The sequence below is a fragment of the Apis cerana genome, linkage group LG4, assembly GCF_029169275.1.
Source record: "Apis cerana isolate GH-2021 linkage group LG4, AcerK_1.0, whole genome shotgun sequence".
Lineage (NCBI taxonomy): Eukaryota > Metazoa > Arthropoda > Insecta > Hymenoptera > Apidae > Apis > Apis cerana.
Genome location: NC_083855.1, coordinates 12,446,644 through 12,469,380, shown reverse-complemented (window position 1 = coordinate 12,469,380; position 22,737 = coordinate 12,446,644). Strand labels below are relative to the sequence as shown.

Here is a 22,737-nt window from a genome sequence, read left to right as displayed (position 1 = left end):
TCTAATGATTTGATTTTATATTTATGTTTATAGATTTAAATTAATTTTATAATTTTGTTAATATAACAAATTAATAATTATTCGTCAATATTTATATAAGAAAAACACAATTTTTTATATGAATTTTTATATATTATATATTATTTTTAATATATTATTATAATCATTTAAATATAATTATATATCTATATTAATATATATACAAATAAAAATTATTATAATAATGTACATATAATATATATTGAAGTGCTGCAATTATATAATTAAGACAAGAAAAAATATTATTCGAGTATAAAATTTTATTTTTTGCAAAAAGTTGTAATTTGTTTTAATAAATTATACATTATTTTTAATATTTACAATAAAAAAATTAACTAGTAAAACATTATATTGAAAATTATAAATAAATATTTTTTAGGACATAATAAAAGATAATTTTCATAATGAATCAATCATAATTCCTTAATGAAATAATCATACTGAAAAAAAGAAACAGATATTTTTTTTTAATAAAAATTTTATATAATTATTTTTAAATTTTCAAAAGCTTACCCATATAAATAGTAAAAAAACAATAAAAGATAAAATGTAAGTTTACTCCATCCTTCCCTTTGATGAACTTTAAGAACTTGAACACACATTATACTAGTTGGATCATAAATTCCTGGTTTAGACATAATAGGTCTATGATAATATTGCCATAAGTGATATATTATTAATGGAATATTTAGAAATAATGAAAACCACTGTCCACTACTTAAAAATAAAATGTTGATTAAAATATGTAATCCATATTCTGGAATAATTAGCTAAAATATACATATATGATTTAACTATAATTATAATTTATCATTATTATTTTCATACAAATGACATTTATATAAAAAGCTAATTTCAGAATCTTACCGAATTTAAATTATTACATTGTTCAATGGGATTCTTATAGCCAGTTTTTAATTCATCAAATGCAGCAACCTGAAAAATAATATTTTTAACAAAAATCATTTTCATTCCTCATATCTATAATGCTAAGGTTAACAATTTATATAGTAGTTTTATATATTTTTATTCATTATTTTATTTCAAAAATAATCATTATGGTTTGGCTTGAAAATGACACGTACGTGAAATATTGTAAAAATTATTAAAAATGCATCAACAATTAAAGCTACGATATATGAAAAAGCAGCCAAAGTGATCGCCATTATAATAACTGTACATGATAGTATTTAATTTAAATACATAAATTGATTTATGAATAAGGAATGGAATTATAAATAAATAAATATGGTATACTTATTTGTAATATTATAATATTTATTATATTATACTAACTTATTTTCTTAATAAAATGTTATCGGATTACTATCGTGGAGTATTTTTTTATATACTTTTGTTCATAAATTGAATTAATAGAATGCAATTTCATTAACATAGAATGCAATTTTATGATCAAAATTATCAATTAAGATTATTATATATAAATAAATTCTAATAAATAATATTATATATAATAATATAATCTTTTATTACGATAAAAAATATTTTAAAATTTTTCAAAGTATTTTGTATATTACATTTATAAGATTTACATTATTAGAAAATATATTTTTATTTTTAATTATATTATTATTTTATTCATTTATAACTGAAAAAACTACATTAAAAATATATATATTTAGAAAATAAAGAAAAATAAATTTATGAATAATATTAAATTTATATAATGAAATAATATAAATTTATAGAATAATATAATTAAAGCTCAATGATTTGAATCTTAAGGATAAAACTACGAAAATGTTCAAATTACAAATTTCAGAAAAAAGAGGTTATATTTTATATATAAAAACAATATTTTTTTCAATTAAAAGAATTGAAAGAAAAGGAAAAATCATAAATTTTCTTATTTTAAATTATTCAAACAATATTTCTAACATTTAAAAAAAAAGACAATACCGAATGATTATTGATAGGTTATGATATATATATATATATATATTTTTGATTATGTATTTCATATTTACGATTGTGTTATATATTTCAAATTATAGAAAAATATAAAATTATAGAAAATATAAAATGAAAATTTTATTTACAAATACAAACTTCAATTTGTATAAGATATTCTGAATTTGAATTACAAAAATAAAATAATTCGAAAAAAATTTATATAAGATTTCTAGATTTCACAATGAAGCAGATTTTCGAACTATACAGGCTCGATATTTAAAATTATGAATATTAATTAAATTTATTTTAATATCTAATACATACATTATCTAATAAATATATTTACACAGTTATTTATATTATTTATACAGTCATAAATTAAATTTGATAAAAAATTATTCATATTTTTATATTTTATATATTTATAGAACTATATAGTTCTTGTTAAAGCTTGAGCTCCATATGTATGATTTAATTCTGTTTCCAACCTAGTTATTAATCTTTCCTCATCTCTATTATTCCATTGATTGTTACTATTTATGAATAATTTTCGTTTAGGCTGTAACATACGTCTAATATTTTCATAAGATATATCCATTTCTTTAAATGCATTTAATAGAAATATTGCAATTATTATAGTTAAAAAACCACAAGATGAGCCTAAAATATCTTCAGCACTCATATTTTCCCATTCTTTAAATAATATAGCAGATGCAATTATTACTAATGTCGTAAAAAATACATAATAAATAGGTGTAACAATTGTAGTTTCAAATAAATCAAGTGATCTATTTAAATAATTCATTTGTATGCTAACACAAAGTATAACACTAAATAAAAAAGCCCATGTTAACCAATTTGAAAATCCATTACTAAATCCAAAAATAGTTTCTTTCAAAGCTAATCCCAATCCTTTACAACTTGTAACAGTCAATGAACCAATAGATGAACATAAACAAATATATACTATAATATTTTGTTTTCCATATATAGGACCAAAATAAAAAATAATTAAAATACTGCATATTATCACAGTTAATATATAAATAATGTATCCTGGATCCTTAACCTTATCTAAAAGCTCATTTAATGTACTGATTTCTTCTTCCTTTGGAGAATGAATTATAAGAATTGTAGAACCCAAGATACACAAAAGGCAACCAATCTGTAATAATAATAAATATATTTATCAATTATTCAAATGAAAAATTATATTATATATGAAAATTATAAATAGTAATATCTCATGTAATATTATATTGTTACCTTTCCTAGCAAATTAAGTTTTTCATGTAAATATTTTGATGCTAATATTGCAGATATTAAAACACTAAGTGCTCCTAACGGGGTTACTAATGATGCTGGTGCAAATGCATAAGCAGCAAAATTTGCTGCTTCTCCTATTCCCACTTTAAAAAGTAATATTTTTCTTAATAAAGATAATTAAATAAAAGTATTAAATAATTAAATAATTTTTGTTTTATATACTTGATAAAAAACCAGTCCACCACATCCATTCTTTTAAATATCCAAATCCTCCAGACGAAGCTCGTAATGATCCACGTCTTTGAAGTCGAATCAATGCTTTTTTTTTAATAATAAAACTAGCTCCTAAATAATTATAATACTGCACAATATTTATTTTGAATAAATATATAATTAAAATTATAACATCAACTAACCTATAAAAATACTAGAACTAATTGCTAAACCTAACCCTATATAAAAATTTGTTGTATCATACAATTGTACTTCAAATGCAATTTTTGTTATACTACTCATCGTTAAATATCAATTTTATCAGTATTAATTGTTTAAAAAAGCCAATTTATGAGTTGTTCATTAAAATGTAAAAATGTAAAAAAATATATATTCTATAATATTTTTAAATTTATACTAATTGTGTAATAATTACTGCATTAACTGATTACTTAAGTAATATTTTGTCGAAACTTTTCATCAAATATTGTTATAGTTGGATTCTCTATATTATATATTATCTAGGGTTACATATTGCACAAGTAAATTAATAGCGCGTGCGCAAATATGATCGAACATGTTGCAATGAATGATAAAATTGAAAAGTTGAAATTACTAAACAAGAAATGATCTTATACTAATACAATACATTTAATTTCATTTATTTTACAAATAATTGTCATATTATATCTTTATTTCTATTAATTTTTTAAAATATTTATTACTATTTTAATATTTATATAGTATTTGTTTATAATAAAAACAATATTACAATACAAAAGTGAACAAATATGACAATAATAAAAGAGTATATTATAACAAAGTGAGTATTATAAAAAGGAATTGACATTAAATTTTTACCAACATCCTTGTTTATCAATAAGTAATGCTTTTAACATTTTTTGACAAATCATTCTTACTGTATGAGTAGGAACTGTGGAGGTACATAAAATACAAAGTATATGATCACCATCTTTAACTGCATAACATTTATGATATTCTGAACATAAATAAGTTTCTTTTGCACCTACAAATTTCCAATTATCACTTGATGAATTATATTCAGATTCTGAAGATAATATATAAGTTTCAACAGCTTGATGATAAAATGTTCTTAATATATCCAATCTATGAGAACCACTGACTCTGTTTTTTGCATATTGCATATTTTTACCAAGAATAAATTTTTGTGCTTTATAATTTGTTAAAAGAAATCTAAATTCATAAAAAAAAATAAGAATATTATAATATTTTTGATAATATATTTCTTTAAATGAAATTATTTATATATTAATATTTCTATTACCCAAGCGTTTCTGTATCTAGATTTATAGATAAAGGTAAATTTCGTGGGTAGCATTGTTCTGCATTGCGTAAAGCATCAATACTATTCTTCCAACATTGTATAGCAAGTTTTTCAATTTCTGATAAATCTGGATTTGGTCCACATAAGGCTAATACTTCAACTTGATTGATTAATGTAATGGATACTAATCTAAAAGCTACCTATATATATGATCTCTTATGATAAATCGTGTGATGTAATTTCTTAAAATAAATCTTATTAAATTAAAAAGACAAAAATATTATATTAAAATTATGTTTTAAAAACAACAAATATACTCACATTTGGACTTTTATAAGGTAAAAATACTGGAATGTCTCTTGTGGTATAAGTATCTTCTGTATTTATAGCTGTTATTAATAATTTCCTTTCAATAGGATTTAAATTCCACCATCCTTCTGTAGCTACTGCTAAACATCCATGTATTAAAATGCACCCATATATAGAATCCAGACATTCCATATAACCCTCTAAGCATGTCTTAAATAGATTATTACTTAACATACAGAAAATTTTTTAATTTAAAAATTTTAGTTACCTGAAATAAAGTATTTTCTTGACACATTATACATTCTGTCATATTGATAATATCAGTTTTTGAACAAATTCCATCACCAACATCAAGACATTCCAATAAACTATCAACAATTGGATTACATAAACGGATATCTTTCTTTAATTTTTCAATATTTTTTGTACTTTTTAATTCTTCAATACCAACAAATAAAATCATTGCACCAAAAACAGCATTAAGAAATTTTTCCAATACAGATTTAGTAGTTCCACTTGCAATAACTATTAATGTAATACTTTGTTCAAACTCTTTCCACATTATCATAGTGTCGGGTAAATTTGTATTTAAAAGTTTAATGTTTTGTGATTTAAGATACATGTGTATCCCATATAGAGATGCTATTTTTGAAAATGTCATCTATAGTTTTATTAAAATAAATTTTAGTAAAAAAGAAATTAAAATTAGTATTATATAATTTGCATTTTTTTTCGTTTAATAATCATATAAATATTACCGTATCTCCTTCTCCTTTTTGACGAGAAAATAAAGGAATTCCTCCAGTAGAGGTTAAACACATAACATGGGCTACCATAATAATAGCTTTCTTTTGATTTAAACGTTAAATACTTAATACACTTTTATTTCTTTATACACTTTTTGATTTCTTGAATTAAACAAAATGTTATTTTATTTTATTATCTAAATTTAATTCATAATTTTAAACATTAATTTTATAATTTCATTATGTCACAAAATTATATGAAATTTTACTTCTATATTTTATGATACATAATATATTGATATTATTTTTAGTTTAAATTTAATAGATTTTATATGATAATGAAATATTGATTAATTGTTACTAATTATAATTGTTTGATATATTTATATATAATTATCAATGTAATATTTTCTATTAACACAATATTGATTAACGTATAATTATATGAAAACGATGAAAAGCAAGATTTCCTCATATAAACTTGCTAATATTATGATATGACAACATTAATGTTAATTTAAGCTAATTGGAATGTATACACGTATATATGTATATATATATATATATATATATATATATATATATATATGACATTGGAATGAATACGATTATTATAATGGTTAATGACCTTATAAAAATGTCATATCTGTTTTAAAAAGTAAAATTTTTAAAAGAAATCATATTTGTTTATTCTAAATTATTTTATTTTAAGCTGAAGTTATATAAACATTTTATTATTCAAGCAAATTTTTATTAATTATTTTATTAATTAAGAAATATATATTTTTTTTTTATTTCAAATAAATAAGATATATATACATATGTATATGTGCATCTATTTATATGTGTATAACTATGTACATTTATATATAACTATATACATACTATATATAATATACAAGAAATATTAATACAGAGACAAGAAAAAAATATATATTACACATATCCAATCAATATATTGAATAAATTATATTAGTAAATTATTGATTTTATTGATAATTATTATATTTTTTTGATTTGACACATATTTATATTTTTATATGTTGATTTTAATATAAGAAAGCTAATGTAAACTTTCAAAATTCAAACGTCGCATCTGATTTTAAGATGATAAAGTATAATAATTATTATATAGTGTATTAAAAGTAATAAATAATGAATTATATATATATATATATATATATATATATATATATATATAATATTTGTAGTTATATATAATTTAATAAAAATATTAAATTGTAATTATATTAAAGATTGATTTAAATTTCAAATAAATATATGAATAATATATCAAAATTTTAATATGTTTATAATAATATGTATAGTTAAAAAAAATTATTTTATGATTAGATTTGGATATAAAATTGATATGTTAATTTTATTTCTTTTTTATTATTTAGATTCAATCATATTTATATAATGTTATTTATTGTAGCATATATATATATATATATATATAATATGTATCAAAAAAAAATATATATATATATTTTTATATTCACATGTTTAAATTATAATCGAATAAATTAATATAAATAATTTTATTAATTCCATTTTTTTCAGTTTATCTATTCATATAATTGAATTATATAAAATGAATGTATGAAATTTAATATTTCTTTAACTATAAATTTCAAAGTAAACTTAAATGTGAATGAAAAAAGTTTTCACTCACATTTTCTTACTTAAATATAATTTATTATTAAAATCATAAAATCATTATAAAAATATGATGAATATTTGAAAAAAACAAACGAATTTTTAATCTTAATTGTTTCTAAATAGTTTTAAATATTAATTAAATATGTATGAAATAACTCTCAAGTTAGAGAAAAGAAGCGACTGATATAATGTTGACATTCACATTTAGTTGGACGAGATAGTTTTAAAACGTTAAATAAATTTTTAAATATTTGATTTTTCTTAAATAGCTTTCTAGAATCAAATTTTATTTTCTTAAATAATAAACATTATTTGTTAAATATATTTTATATTAATTACAAAGTGCTATTTGTTTTTTCGCGCACGAACTTGGTGCATATCGTAAATTACGAAAAAGAGTGTCAAGTCGGTGTAGGAATGTGGCACTTCAAAATGGCTGCCAGTTACTTTAGTAATTTACGGCTGTACCTTTCTTTGTTGTTGCTGAAGTAATTACGACTATATATTGGAATACTATAGAATTATTTTTAAGGGAAAATAGTGAATTAGAAGATTTATGTGTACATTAATCTTGTCACATGGATTTTGTAGAAACGTGAGAATAGAATATGCTCTGAAGTCGTTCTCTCCTGATTGCTATTTCAGTTAAACTTATTTCAAGAAAAATCTTATCTAATGTTTTCTGATTTCTGAAGAAAGTGTGTGCTATTGTAGCTCATTTTATGTATAAAGAACTTATTGGATCAATCCGTCACGCATCTAATGAATAGGTTAGATTTTTGATGGATCTTATCTTTATGTACGAAGATGTAAAAAATCGTGTATAAGATTATACATAAAGCTGTTTGCATTCTATGATTGAAATTAAATTTTCAAATAAAATTTATTACATATAAATTATAATTAAACTAAGTGATACAAAAGCCATTTAAAATTTGTAATACATAATATCTTAACATAAATGTTAATATCTTAACATTTAGTGATTTATTATTATTAACATTATTTTATCATGTATATAATGCAAATATTTCAATAGTGAATTACCGAATAATGAATAGTATTTTTTATATTCAATTAATGTTTGTATTTTTTATAATGACAAAATATTAATGATAATGTAAAAATATGAAATATATTAATTGAATCAATTTTATGAATACTACATAGTATGAAATAATTTATATGATTACAATTAATCAATTTATTAATTTTACATATATGAAAATAATTATTAAAAATATTTTATAGTAAAAATAATAGTAAAATATTATATAAATTTTATAATATTGTAAGAAAATAACTTGATATTATGTTTTAGATGTATGTATGTATATATATATGTCACAGCCGGATTAAAGCTAGGTCTGAGAAGGCCTAGCATGGGCCACTATGAATCCACCCACGGTTAGCAAATCGAGCACTCGTGGCTCTGGATATCATCAAAAGGCTTTAGCTGAAATTCGCAATTCTTTACTACCTTTTGCAAATATTGGAGGTGCAGGTGAAGTAGGTTCTAGTGCTGCTAGTACTATATCTACTTTATCTACGACCAGTGGCATTAGTTCTGCTTCAGGACTTAGTGGTCTCTCTACAGCTTCAGGATCTACTCTTGATAAATCTGATCAACGACAATTGTTAGCTCAGCTATTAGCAATGGGATATTCAGAGGTATGTATATTATGGATTTTTTTTAAACTTAACTATTATTTATTAAAATTTGATTATGTATATTCAGGAAATTGCATTGCGCGCATTGAAATTAGCTGGCTGGCGTCTAGATGCGGCTATAGAATTCTTGAAGCAAGCTCAGGGAGAATCTCTAAATGGCCTAGGCAAACTTAACAGCAAATTAATAAGAAAACCTAGTTTGGAAAGAGAATTGAGTTTACAACGAGGTAGTCCTGCATTGGATAGTGGTGCAGGAAGTTCACGATCCGATAGTCCTCGTTTGGCGGAACTTAGTCCACATCCGCAATTGAGTCGACAATACTCTCCAAGCAATTTCGTAGAACGAGAACCACCTCCTCCTCCACCTCCTAGATGTAGCTCTACACCACCCCCACCACCACCCCCTCACGCTCCATACAATCAGCCAAACGTACCTACTAATATGCAACAAATGCTTAAGCGAATGTCTCCTGCTCCGGTGGTTCCAACGCGACCTCCTCCTACCACACCTGGTAACACCGGTCCGATATCAACGTCGGTTAATTTACCGCAAAGAGGTACAAGTCCAGTAGCAAGTTCTAATAATAATTCGAATTGTCGTCAACCTATGATCGTTCAAAATGGTCCGCAAGTTCAACAGCAACTTTCTCAGCAAATGCAAGCTCTTAGTATTTATCAAACAGGCAACAATAATTCTAATACTCAAGTCGAACCGCCACCACCATATCCCATTGTTTCTTCCTCGTCGACTGGCCCGGTACAACCACCGTCTTACAGTGCCTCTATACAAAATAGACAAAGTCCTACACAATCTCAGCAAGATTATCGCAAAAGTCCTTCTTCTGGAATCTATTCTGGCCCAACATCGGCCGGCTCTCCAAGTCCAATTACCGTTTCTGCTATATCACCAAATACACAAGCATCTATGGCTAGACCAACTCCATTGCAAGCTTGGGGTGCACGACAGGCAAAAACACAACCACCAATTATTATGCAATCTGTTAAAAGTACACAAGTACAAAAACCTGTGTTACAAACTGCAATCGCACCGACTTCTCCACAACCAATTTCAACTACTAGTAACACACCACCACCTCCACCATCTTATGCATCGTCTATTCAACAAAAGCAGCAACAGCAACAACAGCCACAACCGCAGCAACAACAACAACAACAACAGCAACAACAGCAGTCCTCGCAAGCACCACCTCCTGCATATCCACCAGTGAATAGTGTTGGCACAACATCAACGAACAATATAAATGTAGGTGTTTCTGTAGGAGTACCCACTACAGAACCACCAAGTTATGCGACAACAATGCAAGCATTAGCGGCACAACGAGGAATGCATCATCCAGTACCTCCTCCTCCCTATGGAACAGCTACTACTGAAGATTCTAATTGCATATCGACGATAGACAATAATACAACCCTTAGATCATCTCCAGTTGCTTTACATCCTCCATTGCAAAGAAAATATTCACCTGCAGATGGATGTCAGCATCCTACGGAAGCTCCACCTTTACCTCCGGTAACATCCACGTCTATACCCTTAAGAACTAATAACAACATTGGTAACAATGTCAACAACAGCAATAATAATAGCAACAGTAGCAATGGCGGCAATAGCAATAATAATAATAATAATAATAATAATAATCATTCACCCGATAATGGAGCAAAAGGAGCTGGTTCATCACCTTCATCTTACAAAATCAAACATCAGTCTCCGATACCTGAACGTAAACATATGAGTAAAGAAAAAGAAGAAGAACGTAGAGATTGTAAAGTTCGCAATTATTCTCCACAGGCTTTTAAATTTTTTATGGAACAGCATGTTGAAAATGTATTAAAATCTCACAAACAACGATTGTATCGTCGGCTTCAACTAGAAACAGAAATGGCTAAGATAGGTCTTAGCGCGGAAGCTCAATGTCAAATGAGAAAAATGTTATCACAAAAGGAATCGAATTATATACGGTTGAAACGAGCAAAAATGGATAAATCAATGTTCACGAAAATCAAACCAATTGGAGTTGGCGCTTTTGGAGAAGTAACGCTTGTTAGAAAACTTGATACCAATCAATTTTATGCTATGAAAACTTTAAGGAAAGCAGATGTGTTAAATCGTAATCAAGTTGCTCATGTTAAAGCTGAAAGAGATATATTAGCAGAAGCTGATAATGAATGGGTTGTAAAACTCTATTATTCCTTTCAAGATAAGGACAATTTATATTTTGTAATGGATTATATACCAGGTGGAGACTTGATGTCATTGTTGATCAAATTTGGCATTTTTAAGGAACCTCTAGCAAGATTTTATATTGCTGAATTAACGTGCGCTGTAGAAAGTGTTCATAAAATGGGTTTTATTCATAGAGACATTAAACCAGATAATATTTTAATTGATCGAGATGGACACATAAAATTAACAGATTTTGGTCTATGTACAGGATTTCGTTGGACTCATAATTCTAAATATTATCAACAAAATGGTATGTGTCCATGATTGATTTATTCTCAAGTTCTATATATGTATTTATATATATATATATATATGCGCAATTATACCGATGTTGTTATTAAAACAGGACATGGAAAACAAGATTCAATGGATCCTGCTGACGATTGGAATAATGAATGTCGTTGTATCCAATTGAAACCATTGGAACGTAGAAGACATAGAGAACATCAAAGATGCTTAGCTCATTCCTTGGTTGGAACACCAAATTATATTGCACCAGAGGTACTACAAAGGACAGGATACACTCAATTGTGTGATTGGTGGAGTGTTGGTGTGATTTTATATGAAATGTTAGTTGGTTCTCCACCATTTCTTGCTAATACTCCAGCTGAAACCCAATATAAAGTAAGTTTTATACTTATTAATTTATTATTTTATTATGAAACATAATTGTAATTTGTAAACGATATTGAAATATATTATATCGCAGGTAATCAATTGGGAAACAACTTTGCATATCCCGAAGCAAGCAAATCTTTCCGCGGAAGGTATGGATTTAATATTAAAGTTATGTGTTGGTGCAGATCGTCGGTTAGGTAAGAACGCAGATGAAGTAAAGAATCATCCATTTTTTGCGAACATCGATTTTGAAAAGGGACTACGACGGCAAGTAGCTCCTCACATACCTCGGATACAATATCCTACGGATACAAGTAATTTTGATCCCGTGGATCCTGATAAATTACGAAATTCAGAATCGTCTGATTCTAACAAATCTGATGAATTATTAGATAATGGTAAACCATTTCATGGTTTCTTTGAATTTACCTTTAGACGTTTCTTTGACGATGGTGGAGGTCCTGCATATCCTAGTCGAATAAGTTTGGACGATAATGACAATCAAGGTCCAGTTTATGTATGACAATAGCTTTAGAATTTTTTGTATTCGCTAAGTCGATGATAATGGAATCTTTCGTATGTTTTATTACAAAAAAATTATATTTGTAAATATTATCCGAAAGAATTTCTTCTGGATCGACAAATAGTTAGGATAATATGAATTATAAAAATTTTTCTTAAATCGTTATCATGTACGCGTGCGCGCACACGCTTATGCGTGTGCATATAGGAAGATTGGATGAACACATATGCGCGCGCGCGTACATATAAATCCGTGTATGTACGTAGCATACATTACGTTGTTTACACAAGAAAAAGAAAAGAATAATGATTAGTCGTAAAACAAAAACCCTCGCGTTTGTTCCTTAATTTCGATAACATATCATACTCGTTTTTTTTCTAATTTGTTTTCTCTTTTCTGTTCTTTTATATTTCTTTTTCTTTCTCTTTTGTTTTTTTCGCAACATCGTTGAGTTAATCGCTCTTTTTTGGAAAGGCAAGTTTTCCTAATTGAAAACTATTAGAACTACGAAATTAGTTCGAAGATGAAATTATTTATAATTATAAAATTTAAATTTATGGGCATTTATCACATTTTCTTGCAATATAATTTTTATAAATTTTTTTTTTATTATAATATAATGTGAAAAATTTTAAGAATATGAAGGAATTATTAAATTCTTTATAAAATATTATAAAAAACAAAAAAAATACAAAAAAATTTTTAAAAAAGATATGGAATTAATTTTTGATAAGATATATCATGTTTTGAATAATAACTACGAATTTTTGTGATGATTACAAATTAAGAAAAAAGAAAGAAAGCGATCGATGGCTAGATAATATATATTATGTTTATTGAAAGAAAAATATTGTGCTTGCCATTTTGGTATTGGCTCTTGTACCTATCGGAAACGTGTATTTGTATGTTTCAGCAAGTACTGTGATATTGCAGATAATTAGAATAATGCGATTTTGAACCTATTTGTCTTATTTAACTTCTTTTTTTTTTACATTGAACAATTAATAATAACAAATATAAATAATTAATATTAACTGTTATAAATAACTATATAAATTTTTGAGTGAATGTAATGTGTTCATTGCATATATTATGCGGCTGTTATTGGTCAAACATATCTTTCTTTTTCTCTTCTTTTTTTCTCTTTTTTTCCCTACTCAGTCATTTTTTGTGTTCTTTGAATAATTTTAAGCTTAAGAAATTTTTATTGATTTATTACCATTTCGTATATATTTTGTGAAATAATTAAAAATGTAACAATTTACAAATTTGATAATATAATTTAGTTTCAATAATAAGTTATTCATAAAAATACACAACAAATCAGTTAATTAATTAAATTCAAAATAATATTTTAAAATAATTGTTATAATGATTAATTAAAATATTTAACTATTGACAAAGAAATACTGCATTATTGTTTGATTATATGTATTGTATACAAAGTAAAGTAAAAATAACTTTTTTTGCATGTATTAACCTGTTAATAATATATTGATATAGAAAACAGAAACTTTCTTTTTCCTTTTGTAATTAATCGAAATTGAAATAAATAAATAAAAATTAATAAATATAGAAATATTAAGTTGATAAATAAAAAAATAGCAATATCAATGATAATCTAAAAAAATTTATTAATCTAGATTAATCTAAAAAGATTAATTTAAAACTTTTCTAAATCCATAAATAATTTTGTTTTTTATCTATTTCGTATTAGATGTTTTATTTCAAATTCTGAAATTAGATGAAATAATTATTTTTAAATTATAATACTTAATGTATGCTGTATGTACCAAAGGAAAAATAAGTTTCATGTAAGACGAAAAAATTAATATGATAAAACATATGATAAATAAATATGATAATATGTATATGATAAATCCTATATTAACAGCAACAGGAGATAAATATTTATATACGTATTTCATACTGTTATTCATTTTGAGAATTGTATAGAAGAATCGTACGTAATGCAAAAAAAATGAATAAGATGAATTAATCATAAATTAAAAGGGAATAAATATTTTTAATATTTTTTATTTTTTAAAAATAATTTCGAATATTCTATGCATTCTAATATTTTCTTATTATGCATTCTTATATTTCTAAAAATTATTCTATATATTCTAAAAAATAATTTCTCTCTCTCTCTCTCTCTCTCTCTCTCTCTCTCTCTCTCTCTCTCTCTCTCTCTCTCTCTCTCTCTCTCTCTCTCTCTCTCTCTCTCTATCATTTATTAAAATTATAAATATATTGATTTGTAATAAATGAAAAAAAAAGGAAAATTCTAATTTTATACATGCATTATTTTATGATGCATATAAATTAATATTTTGCAACTTGCAATCATTGAGATATAAAAACTATTCATATTTATTTTAATTGTACAAAAAACTTATGGAATATATGATGTCATTGCTGGGTGAAAAGAATCGAATATTGTGTTACATCACATTTGACAAATAATGAATACCAAAGGGATTTACTCTTATTATCATGAAAGTAACCCCAATTCCCAGTCTACGATTGCTAATTTTACTTTATGTATACATATTTTTGCATGTTTATATCTTTAGTTTATAAATGCATGTGAAGGAGTGACATGCTAACATACACTTCAGTCCATACGTTTTTAATATAAACATTCAACGAGTATTAATGTTTTTTTATTTTAAACTACAAATGATCAATTAAGAATATGAAATATGCGAATGTGAAATATGAATATGGGAAAAAAATATCGTTCATTACGTATGTATCCGTTGCTCGATTATTAAAATAAATTTCTACACGTTTATCTGAATATGTATCATTCATGATACATATTGCATCATAAAATAGATAAAGTGAAATGATATTTTTATTATTGATATAAGACAATTGATATTTTTTTAAATAATTCCTTTAACATGTTGAATAATTAACAACAAAGAAAAAAAAGTAAAAATGGTTTTTATAATATAAGTAAATATTGCAATTTAAAATGAAATTTGTTATTATAATTGTTTATACATCAACATACATTATTTAATACAGATTATAATTAAAAAGTGTCATTATAATAACATTTTTTTTTTTTAACGCCAATAGAAATATGTATATGAAAAGAAAAAGTATTTGTATTTTATGAACACGTGACGTGTTAAACATTTAACGAGCGACAAGTACCTCTTATTATATATATTGACAAAAATATTCTTATATTATAAAATATATATGTATATAATAATTTACTTCTGTATGCTATCTTTGTAGCTAAAATAAAACTCATTGGTTTCATACATGCTAAATTAAGAACAGCTCAGCTAACAAATTATAGCGTAATTGAAAAATGCAAAATTTTGTATTATTGATATATATCATAAATTACATTGCAATTACAATAAAATATATAGATCTGTTAATTTGCATATTATAAGAAAGCGATTCTGAATTATAGTTGTACATTTTGTAACATCTTCTTTTGCTTTGTAATTATACGAAAAAAAGTTAGAAAAGAAGAAAGTTAATTTTATAAACTAGTATAATATATTATATATAAACTTTGTATATATTTTTTGAATAATTATTCTAAATTAAAAATAGTTTAATGCTTAATTGTTACTTAATTTATTTCTCATATCCTAAAAAAATTCCTACTTTATAGTTTTATTCTAAAATAGTTATAATATTATGAAATTAAAAATTGAATAATAATCATATTGTTTATATTTTATTTATTTATTATATTATTATATAAGAAATAATTTAAATGATTAATTATAATATAATAATTAAAATATATAATAATTAAATAATTTCGATAATTGAAAAATTTAATGTAAATTAATTATAAAATTAATTTCCTTTATTCATTATATAATTAAAGTAAACTGAACAAAATTTGCATAAAGATAGAAAAATTAACTTTTATTTTCCTTGACATCGTGATTACATGGTCAGATCTAAAACTCTTATGAAATAATTTTCAGTTAATATATGAATTCATTATGTTAATCGTTTATATAACTAGATTGATGTCTCTTATTCTTTCGAAATTGTTTCATTCGAGTTTATGTATGTGATTCGAGTCCATTAAGAGTAAATTTAATTATTAGAAGAAAGTGAAAAAAAAGGAAAAAGAACGAATTATTACAATATGAATCGTGTAAAAAAATTGCTATCGAGTAAAGAAACTCGAGATTATTTAATGAGGTAAGCAATGTGGAATTTAATATAGTTAGAGTATATATACGTGTAAATTCTGTTACTTAGTATTCGATTTAGTATATTATTTAATTAGAATAAATTTCATTATTGTTTCTTTTGTTTCAGTACACATTTTTGGGGACCTATAGCTAATTGGGGTATTCCAATCGCAGCAATCGCTGATATACAAAGAGATCCGAAATATATTAGTGGAAAAATGACGTTTGGTTAGTTTATCTACTTTCTTCTTTTCTGGTATAAATTGAATAATCATTAAAATTTTATACATGTATATAAAAATAAGTAAAATTACGATATATATAAAGATTCTGTTATATTTTAAATTATAAATCTTAAAATTTTTTTTATACTTATATCATATGTATCGCGTAATGATAAAAATTCAGCAAAAAGAATAAAATAATATACATTTTTATGTATATATTTTTTTATTACATTTAGATAAATTCAGAATATTAATTCGTTATTTAAAAATATAGTTATATTTAATAAAAATTATTAAATATAAAATTATCTTAATGAATATTAACAAATCTTTTATTTTAATTCTTAATATACATATGCTATGGATTTCTGAACTTTTCAACTATAAAGATAAATTAAAATTTATAAGATATATTAATTTTTTTCAGCTTTATGTTTATATTCAGCAATGTTCATGCGTTTTGCTCTAAGAGTTGAACCACGCAATTTGCTTCTTTTTGCCTGTCATTTTGTGAATGAAGGAGCACAAATGACTCAAGGTTTTAGATTTATTAAATATCATTATGTAAATAAAGATAAGTAATGATTGGTAAAATAGATACTTGCAAAAATACTAGTGTTTGTAATTATTTGTTCCATTTATTATTCATTTAATATAATTTTCATTTTTTCTTCATCATTTTTATTAATTTTACATAACTACAAAATACAGAGAATAATAATATATAATAATAGTAAATATTTTTAAAATTAATTTATTATTTGAAAATTAAATATCAAAAATAAAAATGTTTATAACTTATCAATAATAAATATAAATTACAATTGCAATTGTAAATTATTTATTAACAAACATATAAAATATTAATATCAAATATTTATTATATGTAATTACAGAATTAATCATGTATTGAATCATGATATTCATTCATTATTTTAATTTGTATTATTTATGAAAAATAAGATAAAATAACAAATAAAAAAAATAAGATATTGTAATTTTTACAATGTATTATTATAAAATAAAATATAAAATAATAAAAATTAAAATGAGTTATAATAATATACACAATTTTCTCAACTTATTCTTAAATGTATTATAAACCGTGCATATTAAAATATAATAAATACTTTTTTTAATGTAATTAAAACATGTAACATCAAAAATATATTGTTTAAAATTAAATAATTTTTAAAAATAATTTCTTATTTATTCATGTATAATATTCATATATTTATTTAATAAAATTATTTGAAAATAATTTTACAAAATCTCATTTTATTACAAATATTATTCTATAAATTAATAATAACTATAATAACAAACAAATAGTAAAATATTTTAAAAATATAATATTTTTATATTTATTTGTTAAATGATCATATTAATAATGGACGGATTGTATTCATAAAACTTAATGAATATATATGGAATCTATATAAATGCATATAGAGTAAAATTCGCATTATTACAATATTATTATGAGTTATTTGCGTACTATAAAATAACAAAATATTGTCGATATAAGTAATAATATCCAATTGACTTGAATTGATGAAGCAATAGCTAATCGACATTTAAACATATCATATCTGTAAAAATAAGCATTTATATTAAATTATTAATTATAATATGATAAAATTATTATATATTTTAAAATTATTGTTATATTAATTTATAAAATTAATTACCTAGTTTTTTGATCGTTAATTAAATTATTAAATTCAGCTTCTACTAATTGACCATCATAATATGTAATTAAGTCTTCAAATGGATATTCAAAACCTTGTTTACACTCACACTTATATCCGCCTGTCTCGAAACCTCTTCCAAGAATAGGCACACACTATATATATATATATATACACATATATTATAATTAATATATTATTATAATTATATTAATATATTAAAATTATAGAAATAATTATTATTTTATTATATTATATATTATTAAAATTATAGCAATAATATTAATTAATTCAATAGAATTTAATGTCTTACATATGAAGTTTTTTGATCACACTTATGTGTACCCTTAAATGCATTTGGAGCGTAAAACACATCGTCGCATTGATTAATATCGAGTTGAAGTAGATCCATGGTAACAGCTACAATACCTCTATAATATATTATACCTCATAATATATCTCAATAAGGATTTTAATATAAAATGTGATCTTTCCTTTTCTATTTTTTTTTCTTTAGAATTAAAACAGGTTTTCTATCCTTATGAACAACCTCACATTCGATTTCTCATGCATATGCTATACCTTATTCAGTTGTCCATGTGGATAGGAATACTTACTTGAATTCCAGTTTTTCTTTCAAGCTGTCCAAGCCAAAAAACGGGGATGCATAGGTAATTACCCATTTCTTCACTTTACCGTTGCAATCAAAGTAAGGAGTTGTCCAATGGCCATGATTCAGGTTTGCTGCTCTATACAAATGAATATTCCCACATTAAAATAAATTCTATTTTCAAAATCAATTTTTTTTATATTAGAAATATTAAAATTTTTCTAATTGAACTATATAATTTTTCTTTCTACTTTTTCATTTTTTTTAAATAATTCTTACCTATAAGAATTAGGATAATGTTCATATTTTTTAAGATATTCACCGGTTTCATTGAATCTTATTTTTATTTTCATATAATATTTTTCTAATTCATCAAAATTTGTTGCCCATCTTTGTTTCAATAATTGAAAATAATTCTTTTTTGTATAAATATTATCTATAAAATAAAAATAAATAATTATAATTAAGATAATATTACAAACATGTTATAATAATTTATTATTATAATATATATTATTTAATAATAAATACTACCTGAATCATTATGTCTGGCTAAATCTTCAACCTTAAATTTAGTATTTAATTGAGTTTTATAGGCATAAGGAGCAAAAAATGTTCTATTTGTAAATTTATTTCGATCCCAAAGTAATTCAGCAGAATATATTTTGGTGTCTCCAAGTACTAAAGCTAAAGTCTCTCCAATCATTTGATCTTCGGTAAGTGGTCTATCAGCTACTCTTTTACCTGAATAAACCTCAAGAGGATCAGAAATTTGTAGAAATGCACTAATAAAATTTGCCAATCTAGTTGCCATTTTCGCTTCGTTTTCAAAAAATTCTTTAGCACCGAAACTTATATCTCCGCGTAATGTTAAATCTTCTTGCTTATAACTATAATATTAAATATTAATGAATTTTTTTCAATATTTTACTTTCTTGCATAAAAAATTGCATAAAAAAAATGAAAAATATTAAAAAATGAATATTTTATGACACACACCTATTGCAAGTTTTTGAATTGATGCTTAAAATGAATTTAAGAATTTGATCTATATTAGTTTTTTCAGATTTTATTGCTTCTGGTCCAATAGAATAATTTTTGTAGTGATAAAATTGCTCTAAATATTTTTCTCTGATATGAGGTTTTGCCTTTTCCCATTCAACAGGCATTTTATGTATCCCTATATAAGAAATGAAAAAATAAAATAATATAATATAATATAATAAATAATATCAATAATGACAGTAATAATAATTATAAAAAATAAATATATAAATACTTACATCCTATTCGAGAGCAATCAAATCCATTATAATATTGCTCTTGAGTTGCTCTTTCTATAATTTCACCTAGGTATGGACGCCGTACTACATTTGGTAATCTGAAGCCTGGTTTACATCTACATTGATATCCACCTCTTCTAAAACCCCAGCCATGTAATGGCTCACACTAAATTAAATTGTAATTAATTTAAAATTTAAAAAAAGAATTTTCTTAAAAAATATTAAATATATAATAATTTTTTTATATTTAATACCTCAGTAGTTTCAGTTTTACATCTAGCAGTATTTACAAATCTATTGGGACCACTATTTCCTTTTCCTTTTGGGCATTGATTAATATCTATTCTTTCAAAATCCATTTCAATAACTGATATGGCAGTATAACTGAAATAAAGATATGTAATTGAATAAAAAATTCAAACAAGAAAAAATTCAATATATAAGTTGTAATATATAATAATAATAATATAATATATACGTTGGATATTCAATATGTCTAAATCCTGTATGTCTTGGATATATATCTGCTATTGGCACAACTGCTGCCACAAGCCATCGATTTGATCTCCCACAATCATAATAAGGCCTGGTCCATTTTATAGGACCAGGATGTTCATCTGCACCTGTAAAAAATAAAAAAAGAGTTTTAATAACATAAAATTTTATATTATTTAAATTGATTATTTTTATTATAATACCGGGTGGTCCATGAAATGTAAATGTTTCATTAGTATTATTAGCATATCTAATTTCAACTTGATAAGTGATTTTAGTATCATGTCTTTTATCAACATTATCTGGTAACCATTTCTTATACCTAAAAATTAATAGAATTGATAATATATAATAATTTGTAAATTATAAAACTTTTTCTTATCTAATCATAATTTTAATAATCTAGATTTTGTTTACCATTCATTTATACGATAATAATCTGTTGTATAATCTTCACCAAGACTACCACTGGCAAATGCTCCAAGATCTTGCACATTAAATGTATTTCTTGTAGATATTCTTTCTAAATGTATAGGATCATTAAAATCATCAGCTCTAAAAGTTCGTGGAGCAAATCTAGGCATAGTTTTATTAAAAAAGCCTCTATATGATGAAGAATAAGACATATTTGGTGAAAAATATATAGCGGAAGCATTTATATGTGAATTTGCAGAAACATCAGCAACTGTTGATAAAAAATAATACATCATGCCTGGATCATAAGTATCATTGATAGCAGGACGTATGAATCGAGATTGTAAAATATAACTCCAAAAAAATGATCTACTAAGAGCCATATTATGAAGATGAAGTAAAGCAGTTCGATTTGGAAATACAGGATTGATATTAATATCTTTAATGTCAGGTAAATGAGAGACTGTATCTTCCGGTAGATAGAGGTCTCCGATATGTTGAATAGGACAATTCTCTTCATTAATCTTATCCATTTTTAAACGGATTTCATCAAAAGCATCTCTAGCTTGCCATTCATATTGTCCGACAACGCCCAAACAATAGAGGCTTATAATCACTATCGTATATATTTTAAAATTAATGAATTCCATCTTCTAATAAATTTTTATATAGATATTGTATTATATTGATTCATCGTAATAACAAAAAAAAATATAAAAAAATAAGAAATAAATTCTTTTTTATTTATCACATGCGCGTACATTCATTCACATTTCATAACGAACTACATCAATATAAATACCATGTTCAATTCACTTCAAAATTTCTATTTGCCTACTCCATGGAAGTTACTAAGTATTAGATATATACATAATGCCTGAGTTCTGATGTCATCAATTCTATACTAAATTAGAGTTAACTTTCGTTGAGGTTAACGATATCATCTTTTAAACCGCCATTATTTAAAACTTTAAATATAAAAAAAAATATATATATGTATATTTATTGAAATATCACGTTTAATATATTTAGATTTTGATAAAAATCATAAATATAAATTATTAAATTATAAAATGTCATTTGTATTATAAAGCGTCATTTTATTAAAAAAAAAAGATTTCTTAAAAAATAAATTTTTTAAAAAATTTCCAAAAACAAAAAATAAGAAATTAAATTAAAAATTTAATATAAAACAACTATTTAAATATTTTTTATTATGTTAATTCAAATAGTATCTTGGTCCATCGACCCTTCTAAGAGTATAACTCTCCCAAGTATGTAGTATGTATTCCGCTTGCTATAGCATTATCTGAAT

At 23.7% G+C, this 22,737-nt stretch overlaps 6 protein-coding genes across 6 annotated transcripts; 2 read left to right on the top strand and 4 right to left on the bottom strand.

Annotated features, from left to right (window-relative positions):
- Nucleotides 1–279: 279 nt before the first annotated feature.
- Nucleotides 280–1,280, bottom strand: LOC108000853 (protein cornichon). Its single transcript, XM_062074463.1, has 3 exons — nucleotides 1,125–1,280; nucleotides 907–975; nucleotides 280–809 (listed from the first exon to the last, which is right to left on the bottom strand). The coding sequence occupies exons 1-3, from the start codon at nucleotides 1,203–1,205 to the stop codon at nucleotides 549–551; spliced, it is 411 nt and encodes a 136-aa protein (XP_061930447.1). The 5' UTR covers nucleotides 1,206–1,280; the 3' UTR covers nucleotides 280–548.
- Nucleotides 1,281–2,228: 948 nt separating this feature from the next.
- LOC108000894 (magnesium transporter NIPA2) lies at nucleotides 2,229–3,777 on the bottom strand. Its single transcript, XM_017061582.3, has 4 exons — nucleotides 3,636–3,777; nucleotides 3,442–3,564; nucleotides 3,220–3,362; nucleotides 2,229–3,118 (listed from the first exon to the last, which is right to left on the bottom strand). Exons 1-4 carry the CDS (start codon nucleotides 3,733–3,735, stop codon nucleotides 2,384–2,386), a joined length of 1,101 nt encoding a protein of 366 aa, XP_016917071.1. The 5' UTR covers nucleotides 3,736–3,777; the 3' UTR covers nucleotides 2,229–2,383.
- On the bottom strand, nucleotides 2,229–6,312 carry LOC108000893 (protein fuzzy homolog). The gene is made up of 5 exons (XM_017061581.3): nucleotides 5,806–6,312; nucleotides 5,316–5,708; nucleotides 5,060–5,257; nucleotides 4,739–4,938; nucleotides 2,229–4,647 (listed from the first exon to the last, which is right to left on the bottom strand). The coding sequence occupies exons 1-5, from the start codon at nucleotides 5,881–5,883 to the stop codon at nucleotides 4,290–4,292; spliced, it is 1,227 nt and encodes a 408-aa protein (XP_016917070.1). The 5' UTR covers nucleotides 5,884–6,312; the 3' UTR covers nucleotides 2,229–4,289.
- Nucleotides 6,313–7,641: 1,329 nt separating this feature from the next.
- On the top strand, nucleotides 7,642–16,112 carry LOC108000889 (serine/threonine-protein kinase Warts). The gene is made up of 5 exons (XM_017061573.3): nucleotides 7,642–8,228; nucleotides 8,780–9,129; nucleotides 9,197–11,624; nucleotides 11,721–11,998; nucleotides 12,084–16,112. Exons 2-5 carry the CDS (start codon nucleotides 8,851–8,853, stop codon nucleotides 12,513–12,515), a joined length of 3,417 nt encoding a protein of 1,138 aa, XP_016917062.1. The 5' UTR covers nucleotides 7,642–8,228; nucleotides 8,780–8,850; the 3' UTR covers nucleotides 12,516–16,112.
- Nucleotides 16,113–16,211: 99 nt separating this feature from the next.
- On the top strand, nucleotides 16,212–17,541 carry LOC108000819 (mitochondrial pyruvate carrier 1). The gene is made up of 3 exons (XM_017061426.3): nucleotides 16,212–16,709; nucleotides 16,830–16,930; nucleotides 17,357–17,541. Exons 1-3 carry the CDS (start codon nucleotides 16,654–16,656, stop codon nucleotides 17,509–17,511), a joined length of 312 nt encoding a protein of 103 aa, XP_016916915.1. The 5' UTR covers nucleotides 16,212–16,653; the 3' UTR covers nucleotides 17,512–17,541.
- Nucleotides 17,542–18,130: 589 nt separating this feature from the next.
- On the bottom strand, nucleotides 18,131–22,328 carry LOC108000895 (uncharacterized). The gene is made up of 12 exons (XM_017061584.3): nucleotides 21,426–22,328; nucleotides 21,212–21,330; nucleotides 20,992–21,136; nucleotides 20,768–20,897; nucleotides 20,514–20,679; nucleotides 20,230–20,410; nucleotides 19,765–20,120; nucleotides 19,510–19,666; nucleotides 19,238–19,369; nucleotides 18,934–19,051; nucleotides 18,621–18,775; nucleotides 18,131–18,521 (listed from the first exon to the last, which is right to left on the bottom strand). Exons 1-12 carry the CDS (start codon nucleotides 22,070–22,072, stop codon nucleotides 18,416–18,418), a joined length of 2,412 nt encoding a protein of 803 aa, XP_016917073.1. The 5' UTR covers nucleotides 22,073–22,328; the 3' UTR covers nucleotides 18,131–18,415.
- Between the last annotated feature and the right edge of the window lie 409 nt (nucleotides 22,329–22,737).